General features: G+C 45.5%; 1 protein-coding gene across 1 annotated transcript in view; it reads right to left on the reverse strand.

The window, feature by feature from the left end:
- Nucleotides 1-3,892, reverse strand: part of LOC128461649 (CUB and sushi domain-containing protein 3-like) — a 307,734-nt gene extending 303,842 nt beyond the window's left edge. The window contains 1 exon segment of the mRNA XM_053446673.1: nt 3,652-3,892. Within this exon segment, the coding sequence (XP_053302648.1) occupies nt 3,652-3,892 (241 nt within the window).
- Between the last annotated feature and the right edge of the window lie 11,038 nt (nt 3,893-14,930).

Consider the following 14,930-nt stretch of genomic DNA (forward strand, 5'->3'; position numbering starts at 1 on the left):
TTGTGTGTGTGTGTCTGTGTGTGTACAGTGCTCAATGTGCAAAACAGGACGACAAAACAGAACGACAAACAGGACGCCTCCGAGCTCACCAATTACCCGTTCTATTTATCGCATGCAGGGTATCAATCGATGGCTGACAGCGGAGCGTGATCGCCAAAATATGCAGGTAAATGATCAGCAGTGACATAATTATGGACGACATCCATCAATGACTTATAATCAACATCACAGTCGTGTACCGCACCAATAACTCTCCGATATCCAGCGATGGGTTATAAAACCTGGTTGGAGGAGCATGTTGCTGGCGCCTGACAGCCCGTCCAATCTAAAACTGATGACCGGCATTAAATTACTAGATGCTACCGAGGGGATGACTGATAAATTTCAATTTAGCCATGTTGCGAGAACAAAGCACTACATTTCCATGGCTCGTCAATATGAATTAAATTAGCTATTTTTAGCCGTCGGGGTAATTGCGTGGTCACTCGCTGAGGTCCGGCCTTCTGCAGGACGGTTAGGATTCCTCACCCCGCTGACGACCCGGGGTTCTAATTGATAATTAGTGCAAGTTGATTGATCGGTGTTAGTCCTGTGATGGATACTGATGAAATCCATAAGGTCAATAAAAAACCTCCCATAAGGTTAATTGTGGAGATGGCGCTGAAAAGACGTAGATTTGCTGTTAAGGTGAAAGGCGCCCATAATACATACAGGCTCTGGGAGTGACGTGAAATGTGTGTGTGTTTTTTTTATTCTGCTTCTACTTGAGTGCATATACACACGTGCAATTGCATATGTTTGGTGAGTAAATTAAGCCTCTGGAGCCACGGGACAAATCTGACAGATGAAAGGAGGAGCGAGGGGAGATGAGAGAAAGCGCCGAGCGGAGGGGGAGGAAAACAGGGGAGCGGGAGGACGGGAGAAGGGGAAGACAGGAGAGGTGGAGTTGAGGCTGAGCAGGGCAGCTGGGAGGAGAGGAGGAGAACAGATGAAACAGTAAAAAAGGGGGGATCAGGGGTGAGGAGAAGGAGAAGAACAGAGGACGAGTGCGGCGGTTTCTTAAGGCGCCCGGCGTCAAAAGAAACTTCAACAAAGTTCAATGTTATGCTTTTTAAATTACATTCCCACGAGCCATTCGCACATTAGCAAAAAAAGCTTTATAATGACCTGTCAGATACTAAAACAGGGTCCAGTGGAAGCTGGAGTGCTGGAGCCTTTCATCAGCCCAAAAGATGCCATTACTGTGGAATTGGCACTGCAAGTCAAACGTGTTAAGCAAGTTGAGAAATTAACGTTTTTCTCCAACGGCTACGGCAGCGTGTCAATCTATTAATGCCCGTTTCATTACTTTACCTTCCAGATTGGTTTTTAGAACAGAATTGCGGCTCCATACAATGATTGGTTACCTGCCAATGGCCACTTGAGTAGTCTAATTTACCATTCACAGCCAAAATGTAAGAGCGTTTGGCTGGTGGCTGGTTTTAATTCCACAGCTTGTTTCTTTTCTGTTTTCGAAGCCTTGGTTTCTCAAAATGTCAGCATGGATCAAGGGGACATTTAATTACACATTTATTTACTTTTTTCCCTTCAGCCTCTACACTAGGAAAAAAAGATTTGTTTTTGCTTGCTTGGCAACTTTCAGCATCTAACCCCTTTGACATTTTCTTATTCAGAATTAGCCTTGAACTCCTTCTCAGCTCAGCTTTTAAAAACTATATGAAATCTGAGGACAGTCCGTTCCAGGATCTGAGCCCCCGAAGGGTTTTCAAATTGGATCTCCTGTGCCTGAGGAAATCCCACCTCTCTCGTCTTTGTTCGGTCAAAACCGCACAAATAGCAATCTCTCTCACGCGCGCCCCTCAAAGTGAAACATAAAAGTTCCTAATAGGCCGGAGAAGGAGTGAAACTACAATCCTGAATGTTCTGCGATGGTGCAAAGCCCGCTGTCTAGACGTCCCCGGTGTCGATTCGTCTAATCACTGAAATCCATAGAACTTCTGCTCCGTCAGCCCACAGGCCATCCCCTCACAGTGGAGGATCAGGCACATGTTACTTCCATGATGACGAATGCTTCTCGAGAGCTGGATTTTTGAGGGTTCCTGTTGCCTTATTGGACAATTCTACAATCTCAGTCCCACCAGGTTCTCGACCCAACATTAAGTCTTCTGACAAAAACCAAGCTGACTGGATCTTATCAGAAACTCCCCGACTTTGACTTATGTGGTTAGAGACCCTCTCCAGCCTGAGCCTCTACACTTCAGCCTCTTTCTATCGTGATGGTTGTCTCCCCCCTTTGTCACTCAAATCTCTCCTTCCCTCCCTCACCTCTAGCTTTCCTCTCGCCTCTTCATCCCCCCATTTTCTGCCCTGTCTCCTCTTGCTCTATTTCTCACATACGCACCTCTTCCCTCCTCTACTTCCTCCTCCACCCTCCCGTCTTTTCTTCTCACGATACGGTGATGAATAGTCAAGTTAGTGTCCGCACCACCTGACGCAGCAATGGGTGTATACAGTATATCTGTGTGTGTGTGTGTGCGTGTGTGTGTGTGTGTGATGTGCAGCATTTCTGTAAAAGGATCAAGAGAGAAACTAAAAATGGAAAGCAGAGGACAACCAAGATACAGACAGACAAAAGAAGGCAGGAGGGAGAGAGAGAGAGAGAGAGAGAGGGAGTGTGTGCTATACTGTGAATATTTTAACATTTTATTTCACTCTGGATAGGAAATAGAGAGAGAGAGAGAGAGAGAGAGAGAGAGAGAGAGAGAGAGAGAGAGAGAGAGAGAGAGAGAGATTGGGGAGGGGGTGCAAGGGCAGAAAGTGTGTGTTCGAGAGCGAGAGGGGGGAGACACCACCATTATATAACATCCTTTGAGTGAAATGCAGCAGAAAATTATTAGGAGGGCATGAGGGGAGAAATATTTTTTTTGGGGGGGGGGGGGGGGGGGGGGAGAAAATGCTGTGTAAGGCTTGGGGTCTCATCACTGTACACAACTCACGTTCACACTCACAAACACACACACAAACATTCCCGCACACACTTTGGTATAAGCAGCTCACGTTCGCTGCCACAGCCCAAGAGCTACCGCAAGAATATTTATTGGCTACCAGCTCAATGGCTGTATTGAAGAGAAGGATGGGGGGGTTGAGAGAGAGAGAGAGAGAGAGAGAGAGAGAGAGAGAGAGAGAGAGAGAGAGAGAGAGAGAGGGAGGGAGGATGCACAAAATGAGGAAAGAGGGAAAGAGGCTGTTGCCGGTTCCATCCCTCTCTCCTTCTTTCCCTCCATCCTCCCTTTAAGCCAGTTTCTATTCCCCCGCAACAAACCATACATCCAGGCACGCACGCACGCACGGCCCCGCACACACACACACACACCTCCCCTCTAACGCACTCACGCGCACAGACACCTCACGCACGCGCACAGCATATGTCTGGTGACTGCAGCAGAAGAGAAAAACTCACGAACCAGTCATTATGCGTGAGTGCGTGCGTGGGAGCGTGCGTGAGGGCGTTTATTCAACCTTTGAGCGTGACTGAGTGAATGCTTCTTGTATGTGTGTGTGTGCGTGTGTGTGTGTGTGTGTGTGCGTGTGTGTGTGTGTGTGTGTGTGTGTGTGTGTGTTTCTGTGTGCGTGTGAGCTTTCCCCCCTTACCTTGCGCGCGCGACGAGAGCGACCAGAGAACCAGGCTCCAGAGAAAACAGCGCGTGGCCGTGGCGCCTCGGTCCGTCATCCTCCCGCACGTCCCCCGCATCCTCCGCTCCGTCGTCCCCCTCTGCGTCCGCCGCGGTGCCGACGAGGGGTGCTCGAGACAGCCGCTGTCGGTAAAATGCTCAGCGTCAACGCATCCTCCGCGAGCCGAGCGCGAGCCCTCTGAGCTCTCACCGGGCCGCATGCTGCTTCACATCCAGAGAACCAGGGGGGAGACAGGGAGAGAGGGAGAGAGAGCGAGCAAGAGAGAGAGACAGGGAGAAGGAGAGGGAGAGAGATGGGGAAGAGAGAGAGAGGTTTTATTTGCCCCCTCCTTCTAACACAGACTAGATAAATCCTTCATATCCGAGAAGAAAATGAATTCAGTCAACATCCAGGGTGAGGAAAGCGCAGGATGGAGCGGGAGGACGGAGGAGGATGAGGCGCACAGGTTGTCTCTCTCTCTCTCTCTCTCTCTCTAGCTCTCCGCCCGGGTCTGCGCGATGCTCGCCGTCAATATCTCTCTCTTCCGTCCCGCTCCCTTGTAAAAGAGTGATTGAGAGGGAGGCAGAGGTTCAAATCCACACTTCCCCCGGGCTGCAGCCCCTCGCCATCCTCATATATTTCCTCTGTATAAAGCCTACAGGCTGTTTCTCCCACCTCTCCTTATGCGCTTCTCCTCCCGTGCCGTTTGAGTGCACTATACGTCTCCTCTTCCTCTTCTCGCGTAAATCCTAACACAAAAAAAACTCAAAAATCCCCCCTGCTCTGTCTGTCCCCCTTTTGCTATAACGAGAAAAGAGAAGAAAACGAACGTCTTCTGCAGCATAAGCCTCCGAAACCACTTGACTGTTCCTCTTCCTCTCTCAGAAGAAGAGCGGAGGAAAACGCAGCACCCCTCTCCTCTCCGCTCCTGAATGAAGACAAATGAATCACTCTCTCCTCATTCTCTCGCGCATCTGACTTTTTCACATCAAGCACCAGTCACTCCTCTTTAACATTGCCTTACCAAACAAGCCAAAGCAGAGGTTGCCCGTCACGCCGAGACAGTCCTCCGTGAGTTCCCCGCAGAGGTCCGAGCTCATGTGAAAATCCCTCGTGTTGTCAGAAACCCGAGGAGACACGTATCATCCCTCCGTTGCCTGGTGCACTCAGGTCTTTTCTCCGGTGAAGCAGCTGGTGCGTCTCCTCCGTCTCCCCGCCGGTACAGAGATGCTGCCTTCGAGTGCTCCTCGTAAGCTCCCGCTTCCATTCACGTGCTTCTGCTCGGAAATACTCGCCTAACATGGACTATCCTTTTCTCTGAAGGAAACAAGTCTAGGTTGCTGATTTGAGTTGATTTTCTCAGTGGTTCTTGCACTTGTGAAGATAAAAAGGACAAAATGCAGAGGCGTCCACTTGCACCGAGGAAAGGGCGCTTGCCAAAACTTTATCTCCTGTGCAAATACGACCAAAAGAAGAAACCTGGAAAACCAAGAAGATACTCTAGATGAAGATAAAATGAAAAGGTAGATCCTACTGGAAGAAGGCTGCCTCTTAACATGATGTGGTGAGCTGCGTCCAATGATTAGTCACAAGGACCAACCAATAAAGGCTTACCAGTCATTGCTCATTGCTCCACTTGTCTCCTGAAATCAAATCAATACGAGGAAGAGTTTGGGTATTGGGATGGGAAGATAAACGCAGACACTTGAGCACATCTATCGGTCCAGTGAAGTGACACTTGAAGTTCTTGATGCCATGTGATTGATTTTAAGTCAATAGTGATGGAAACAATTCGGTTGCATACAGATTTTCACTTCACAAATGAATTATGTACGAAATAGACAAAATCGAAAACAAAATATCCAAAGTGTTGCTGTGAATATGCCGTACAAATGTACACAATTCACAGACGCCCCCCGAAAACAGCTTGACAAATCTCTGTTGGTATCACAGCACTCATGTATTTCATCAGTCAGAGTCAACCAGCAGACGTGTGCGTGGTTTGACAAAGTTTAATCATCGCAACTCCAACAAGGAAGTGACCTTGCATGCACGCTAGATGTAAGTTCAACTTCTGATTTTGATATATTCTAAGAAGCATAATTTGGATGACTGAATAAACCGCTGGGTATTTTGTTTGTTATTGATCAGATCCATTTTTTATTTACCCTCAGAGGAAACCATGGCATCACGACCCGTCTCTGACCATCCGGTTCTCTCTGCATGGCGTTGCTGCATATCCAAGGTTACGCCGTGTTCAGACTGAAGATAAAGTTGAGACCTTGATCTTGAGGCCGTTTGACCAAAGAGAGCTGGGAGCGACTGGGTTCGGGGTTCGAACGATCCGGCCAAGCAGCTTGTAGAAAGAATGAATATGAATTCTATCAACTTATAGTGGTTCAACTGCTGTTTACAGAACAGTATTATCGTCAACTGGAGCTTTTGTGAATTGTCATTAAATCTTTATTTGTTCACTATCTTTTATTTGTTTTTCTCAACGTTCTGTTTATCTCTATCTGACAATCAAGGGTTATTAGATATAATAAAGTTCACTCCGAGCTTCACTACAACCAACCAGCTGCACAAATGAACTGTCACCACATAAACAAATACATTAGGCTATTCCAGGGAAAAAACTAATTCATTTACCAGAGAAAAGAAAACACCATATTCAGTTTCTCTTTTGCTAGAAATATGAATTAAGTTGAATGTTAGGGGCCTTTAAAGATTCCGACTTGTCACAAAGCAGCCTCAAGGGAAATATGCCAGCCTCATTTGGGAAACCAGTCGTGTCACTGGTCAATTTCATTCCTGAATCATAATCAGAGTATGAAATTAGAGTCAGGGCTTCTGATTTTCTGACCGTTCACCGTCTGGGTCCAGCGTCAATGCAAACAGAAATCATTTGCATGTTTTTGTGTGTGTGTGTGTGTGTGTGTTTGTCTGTGCGTTTGAAATCAATCCTGGGAATTTCTCGAAGTTGCAGGATCATCCTCACAGGTGAGGCTATATAAATGTGCCTGTGTGATGGCTAATGAGAATGTGTGGGTGAGTGTGCCTATATGTGTGTGACAGTCTGTGTGCATGTTTGTGTGTGTGTGTGTGTGTGTGTACGTGTGTCTGTGTGCGTGTGCGAGATCTACTCCCCCACATTCCCTTAAAGCACTCTTCTGCCATCTACAGGCACATGCTCTCTCCCTCCTCTTTTCTCTCCCTTTCTCCCCATCAAAAACTCGGTGTTAATCATTCTGGCGTCGGCTAAATATTCATTGCCCGGCTGCTGTCGTCGGGGGGGGGTGCATGTCATACTGTACATGCCGTCTATACGCATGTGGCTAACCGCGTGTGGGTCTCAAATCCTCCGTGCGCAGATTGGTGGGCCCTAGATAAGCTGCATGTGCGTGTGTTGCTTTCAGAAATCAATAAGCCGCGTGTGAGGTTCATGTCCTGAGAGAGAGAGAGAGAGACGTGGAAGCAAAAGAAACAAGCGAGGAGAGCGTGGGGGAAACGTGGGAGCTAAAGAGAAGAGGAAGGGAAGAGAGGGAGGACATGCACAGGGGTGTGATGAGGAGAGGCGCGGATGAGGAGAATATAGGATAAGAGAAAGGATGGGACCTGGGAGAGAGGAGACGGACGCAAAGAGAAAAAGAGGAGGTGATATAACAAGTGAATAGTGGGAGAGAGGGAGGAAGAGGGGAGGGATTAAGGAGAAGAGACAGAAATTGGAGGGGGACGTTGGAGGGGGAAGAGAGAAATGCGAGGTAGAAGATGTAAAACAGGCTGGTTGGAGATTTGTAGATACGGAGTGGAGGTATTGAGGAGGAGAGAGGGAAGGGATTGGAGGAGTGGCTGCGGCTGAAAAACAAAATGTGAGAGAGAGAGAGAGAGAGAGAGAGAGAGAGAGAGAGAGAGAGAGAGGGAGGGAGGTAGAGAGGTAGCGCTGGTCGGGCCTGAGAGATTTGCATGAGTAATCCACTTTCCTCAATCGCTCTTTGCAGTCGCCCCCAAAAAAGTAGATGTAGTGAACACCCAAATGTAATGTATTCCGGCATGTCCTAGAAACCCAGGAAACCGCGGTTCACTAACACACTTTGCGTACTGTACACAAAGCCTCATCCAGAGCATCTTCTACACTGCAAGGGAGTGGAGGCAATGGTGTCTTCTTCAAAGCGACGTCAACTTGTCCTCATTTATCCCCCCCCGCCGCCTGCGGAGTGGCACGACCGGTTCAAACGAGGTCACATGCATGATCATATCTCAGAAGTCTATTTATTTGTGTCCATTACCGTGCAATTTGACAAAGCAATCAGTTCTTTTCATACGATTTAAAATGCCAACGTCTCTTTGGATTCCCGAAGCCAACAGCTGACAAGAACTTGAATCAATCTGCAATCTCTTCTCCATATGTGAACATTATCGTTGTAATTGGGGACGGCACAATGGCACATGGCGAATCTTTTAACGACCCTCTCCACTCGATTACTTTCTTTATTGTGTTTGTCATGTTTCGGAATTGTCCTCGAGCAACGTCGCAGGCTGCAGCAGACAAAAATCGATCAGAATTTATTAGCGTCCGACAAAAGAGAGCGGCGCCCTCCTTCTGCTCATCGCAATGAGAATTGTACTTTCAGTCAAAGAAAAACAAATTTGGGAAAAAAGCTAACAGAGACACTGGCAGCAATTGGAAAAAGAAGGTTTGACTCTATAGTTCAGAGCTGCCAATTCCCGACTGGAGACTTAATTGTTGCACGTTGGGTTTTAGGTTTTATTTACAATGTGCTCTCAGCCACGCTAAACAAACTGGTCTGGCGAGTAAAGTATAACGGGGAAGGATAGTTCAAGCTCCACTCGTACGCAGGTTTTAAATCATGCCATCATAGAGACGGCTGAAATGGGATGGTCCTTTTGACATTTTGAAGAGACGAACTAACTTGTAGTAGATATGAAAACTGACCTAGGTAGTTGTGTGACAAATGGAGAAAGAAAAAGGACACAGGGGTTCAACTCCAGCCAATTTTCTCTACTCTGCAAACCTGGATAAATGCTGAGTGAAGTGGTCGCTATTGACAGATTGTTGCTATCGAAAAGTTACAGAAAGGTTTGGAGGGGGGGGGGGGTTCAGAATGCTGCTCCAAACGACAAAGCACTTCTGTAGAGGCAGTCGAACTAGGCAGAGCACCTGAACTCTCTGAAACAGTACTTCATTATGCGGTCCTTCTCAGACCAGTATACTCAAACCGTCACCGGGTTGCCAATTCCAAACTGAAATTTGCCCTGTGTTTAAATGCCCATTGAACCATTTTATTTATCTTTAGCTGTTGGGGTAATCTCCATCTTGACAACTCATTCCCCGTCTATATTTATCCACCCCGCCCAAACAGGCGAGTGAGCGGTGGTTAGAAACGGCCGAGAGACAGTCACTCAGGTGCCTGACATGGATTACATGTACTGCTGAATGCTCAAATGTCATTTCCCACAGTGACAGGCAACGTGAGTCAAGCCTGTTTGATATGGAAGGGACCCGCATCAGATGGAGCAGCCATGCTCGAGAACAGCAGGACAGCGACGTCCTCGCAGCAGGACGACGAGACCCTGCCAGATGTGGATTCTGACTATTTGACTAGAGTCCTTCTGGGACAGGCATGACGCGGTCGTATAAATGGCGGGGTGGACTTAACTGCGCCTGTGGAATATGGGAATCCCGATTCGTAAGTCTTAAAAAGAGCAGCAGCCGACCAAAACAAAAGGGACGGATTCATTCATTTCTTTGTCAGTGAAGCACAGCCCCTCAATGGGACATCCACTTATGAGGTAATTGACTAATGAGATATCCAATCAGGAACCGTGGTGCCGGAGGGCGTGAAGGCGGCTGCCGTCGACACAATCGAGTGATTCCCGTTTTTGCAGACTCACAAAGATACACGGGGCGTTTATGTCCACACACTAGTCAACAGAGAGAATATTTGTTCGCCACCAGCTGCCTGTGCACGAGCACTGTTGCTTGTGGGGAGTGTATGGAGGGAGACAGATTGTATATATGAGTGTGTGAATGTGAGTGTCTGTTGGAGCGAAAAGGGGGGGGGGGATGTACAACAAGAGACAGCATCATTGACTTTACAACAAAGGGCCAATGGCTGTTGCAAGCAGAGACACCCATACACAAACAGACACACAAGCTTTGGGCTTTGATTAGTTTCACACATGGCAGACAGCATGGGGAGTGTTACCCTCGGTTATGGTGAGGATGGATACTGATTCCGTCTGATTGAAAAAAAAAAGGAAGAAGGGTGGAATGGCATTACTGTCGGTGTCCTGCAGGAACCCCAGTATGTGTAAGATTGAGTCGCTGGTGTTGTGAGTTTTCTCTGACATGCTGACAACAGTTTGTACATCGTGTTGTGTTGAGTTGAAGGCTACTATAGCACTTTGTGTGCGCTGAATCCTGTGACGGCAGCAAAGATGAAAATATGGCCCCATTTTTTTTCCTGCATCCCTGAAAAGTTGACTTTGGTGATTTCGCTGCTGTCAGTTCTCTCAGCTGTGATGCAGGAACCTTGGATGTCAAAACAATGACGTTTTTTATAAACTGAGTTGCCTACAATTGATGCCTGCTGCTGCGTACAGATGCCTTGTTGACGTTTACAATGAATAATTAAAGATATGGTTTGGTAAGTACTTAAGCTTTTTTTTAACAAGACAGACAGTCATTTCTTTAGCAAGAATATACAGATGACAGTAGAAGTGAAATATTTTAAATGATGGCACTAGATGATTAAATACAGTTCGAACAAATGTTAATTTTAAAATGTAATGAAATAGATACAGATGATGTTATAACTAACGTTTGAGGCAGACTGGACGCTGCAGTGACTCGCTAACGGAAAGAGAGGATGGTAAGACTGGGGCTATCCGGTTAGCATACTACTCCAGCATCTTAATTCACCCAGTTTAACCTTGTCTTTGCATTGAGAACTACCTTAAATTAAAGCGACCCTGTTAAAAAGTGCATTTTGAATTTTTTGACCAATATTAACCAGCCAACAGGGGGCGATCAAGATGATTTGGCTTCATTTTTAGCGATCTTTCATGTTGTCCTTCTTTATATACCGACTACAGGGCAGAAAAGACACTACATTCTCTTATTTTTGGAAAGTAATAAAACAGGCCAGCCAGGTCATGGCTAGCTCCTCAACATGCTAACTTAAGCAAAAGTAAAAAGTGCAAACATAATATGAATAAAAGAAAACGTTTAATTTTGGAGCCACCAGACAATTATTGGTGAGTAAAGAAACAAAGTTTATTGCTGAACTCTCAACATTTCTGCTGGGTTTGTAAATAAACAGCTGTTAAAGTTAACATTGGCTGTTCAGCCCATAGAAAAAAAACTTACATACAGCCACGTGGACAGTTCAAACAAGCCTGAGAGCAATGCTGGAGGTATTATGTCACACAAAAGAGAAATATTGATCCAAGGTCTGGTTTTAAGGGGTGAAGCGGACGTGGCCACCAGCCACCCATTACTCCCAGAGAGTGGTGATTTGGAAGCGATCGACTGCACTCCACTGCACCATGTATGTGTGTTTGTGTGTGCGGTCGTGTGGTCAGCAGTGTGCTGTGTATAATTTCCAATAAAGCGGAGATGGACTGTGCTGTGCAGCCATTTTGAGTGAGATGGACTGAATCTAAGTATTGTACTGCATGCTCTAATACTCCATACCTCCCATTCTGTTTCTACTCACCCCCCCCCCCCCCCCCCCCCCCCCTCTCTCTCTCTCTCTCGGACTCTCTCTTCTCTTCTCTCCCCATCTCTCTCTGTCACTATTTTTGTCTTCTTTCACTCGCTCACTGCCCGGGGGACAGGGGAAATCTTCTAAAATGGTTATCTACATCTCATTACGTCTTTTCAGTACCTCTTTCCTCCCTCCACTATCCGAGCAGGACAGAAACACACCCTCAATCACACACACACAGACACACACACACACACACACACACAGGTAGGGTGTTTTGGAGGTTGTAAATCCAGCTCCAACCGAGAAGCTGTCACCAGCCACATCTGATAAATAAGAGGAGAATGTGTGTGTATGTAGACTGTGTGTGTGTGTGTGTGTGTGTATGTGTGTTAGGGAGAACTGGGGGTCAAATGTATGGCTTTCAGTTTAATAAATTGAACAACGGGGTCACACATAGAAAATCACTACAGGAGAAAGAGAGGGGGTGGGGTTGAGGTGAACACAGTGGAGTGCAAGCAAGAGTAAAAAAAAAAAGGGAACATAGAAAACAGTGTGTAATTTAATCTTGTAATAATTAAAGTCAAATACGAACGTCTTTGTTGAATGTTTAACATCAACCCGACTCGTTCACTTATCTGTATTCAGAGTGAGCTCAGTAGATGAATGAGATCCTTGCATTTTAAAAACACCACTGCAGAGCACAGACGCATAAATCAAAATGTAACACAAGCTGCTTGGAGGAACAACAGTCAGACATTTTTTTGAGAGCTGCAGTCATTTGCTTGCATGCCAAGAGCCAGATGAGGATCCCTGCCACTCTCCTGTCTGTAAATATGAAGCGAAACATCCAGCCTGACACTGGATGTCCCCCTGCAATCCAAATAATATGTTTTAGCTAGTTTGCTTGATATTTACTATACAAAAAAAACAAGGTGTAAACCTGACATTTTGTGATTTAGTGGGAGCCAGTGACTTCCTGAAATCTCCTGACAACAAGATGGCAAGAGGAAGAAGAGTGTGTCATTTCCAAAATGTCGAACTGTTCCTTTAACGCTCCTTGTTTGGACACTGTGCTTGTTCATTCCATCGCATCAGTCTCAGAAGTCAAATGCGTCCCCTCCTCATTACAGAAGCTTTATGCCCACATCACAGGCCCGTGACCACATCTTTGCCCAAGTTGACCCGAATGTCCAAAACCCAAGCATGAATATTTACGAGACTTGCAGTAGACAGAGGAGAGTCATTACACGCGCATGAAAGCTCATCAGCTGTAGGTTTTTCTTTGCTTTCGTGTCCTTGATCGAGTCACGCAGCCGCTCGGTAAATCAGACTCACTGTACTGTGGGAACAACGTCCCCTGCACGCCTTTTTTGGAGCCACAAACTTTTAGCTCCAAAAAACACATCAATGCCCTCAGTAACATCACCGTGCTGTGGTGGCCGGCATTCAAGATAAACAGGCGCAGGACAACAAGTTACCTCGCAAAAGCCATGGTGTAGGGTTGGAGCTAACATGCTGAAAACAAAATTCTAAACTATATGTCTGATGTGCATTTTATCACCGCAGATTTAATGAATGAGAGCAAGATGAAATTTACTGATTAATGTTTTAAGAGATTTCAGAGGCATTGCACTTATCGAGGTACTGCTTCATTTCATTTGTTTTCACTTATTCGTAAGCTCTGAGAAGATGTGCACAAAAACGGAAGAAATTAACAAATTAAAAAATGAATCTATTGCTATATGTGTAACACTGAGCATAGCTTTTAGACTCACTTAGAGTATTTATCAAACAAACAATGTCTCATGACTTGTCTTTATTGACATCAGACTGTAAACGAATGATGAGAGTCATGGTCTGTTTGAGATGTAATGAGCATATCTTGGTCATCAGAGACAATGGTTCATATGGACAATGAAAATATTATATTATACAGGCTTAGGAAAACACACATATGTATATTTCATATGAGCTCAACCACTGACAACTAATCCACTGTTTAGGGATTACTGGGGCTTGCTCGCAGCTGTACTGTACGTAGGAAGAGCAGAGCCATACTAAGAGACAGCTACTTGCAGAGATTATGATATTCAGGTTTTACAATATGATCACGAGTATAAATAGACCCAGGCAGCAATAAAGAACCTTGTGTGCAAACAAATAAATGAACACAAATCCACTCATGTAATTGTGATAGTACATTTTAATTTGATTGTGTGATTAACTTCATTTCCCAGCAGACGAGAAAAGAAGAAATACATATATATATATACATCCATATGCATCCCCAGGATGATAATCATCAATCCAATCTCTAACCACAATCCAGACAAAACAATGCTTTATTGTATTTGCTCCTAAAGTTTGCAGGGAAACTATTCCAGCACATATTCAATTTACAAAACCAAGAGAAGAAACTTTTATTCCAGTTTCTGCAGCTCTGTAAACATTTCTTCCACGGATCTGCTTTCGGTTGTTAACATACTGATCCTCCTGCTTACAGGAACTGAACAAACCGCATTCGGTTGCAGATAAGATTAATCTCGAGCACTGTTTTGATACGTGTCACGTATATTTTACATTTTTCCATTGTTTGAGAGAGGGTCAGCTCGAGGAAAAGGAAGGACAGCGCACATTCAATTGTTCTCCACTAAGACCCACTGAATCTGTGTCAGGGACTTATGAGAATTATCTGGAGAGGACGGCAGAATGGATGAAGTGTCAGTGTGGTGGAGTGGTCTAATGGACAGACCAGCGAGGCAAAAGAAATGCAAAGTCAATGAGACACAGAAAAAAGGCAGGTGCTCAGTGTTCAGGGCTGTTCCTGGACAGCAGTGCTATCCTGCTAATAACCAGAGTACACATATTTGATGTGATTATCTCACAGCATCTCAGATAGTCTGATCGCACATTTATGAATACAATCATGATCAAATTTAATCAGAGCTTTTCCATTAATTTGTAAACTAATGTAATGTGCTTGAGTGAATCTATGAACCTGTGTTGTCATGAGAGCGACCCCGTAGGAGACAGATCAGGGAGGAGTAATTACGGAAGTAACAAAATCTAAGTTTGTGTATTTTAGAACTTGCAGTTTTTCCCCGAGGACACTTGGGAACAAGGTTGAGGAGCCTTAAGGCATTGTGCTGCAGCATGCACAGACACTTGAAATATTCTCAAAGTCAAGATTCTGTATGATGTTACGCAAGCTGCCATTCAATGCACCCCTCTAAACAACAGGAACATCTCAGGTTCACGGTTTAAAAAATGAAAAGAAAGCAACATTAAAAAAAACGGGCCTCATAAAAACTACCGCTCTCCTCTAGTCGATCCAGAGTATTGTGCAAAGGAGATATCAAGGAGGGAGGATGGAGGTCTACGTTGACAGGGAGCATTGTGATCACATGGGCAGGGTGACCTAGTGGTTTGAGACACCATCCAATTACTGAAAGGTCACGGCTTTGATCACCGAAAAAGGCACTGAGTGTCTATCAACAACCATGTATCACGTCAAATGGTCCTTGA

The sequence above is a fragment of the Pleuronectes platessa genome, chromosome 18, assembly GCF_947347685.1.
Source record: "Pleuronectes platessa chromosome 18, fPlePla1.1, whole genome shotgun sequence".
In the NCBI taxonomy this organism is placed as follows: domain Eukaryota; kingdom Metazoa; phylum Chordata; class Actinopteri; order Pleuronectiformes; family Pleuronectidae; genus Pleuronectes; species Pleuronectes platessa.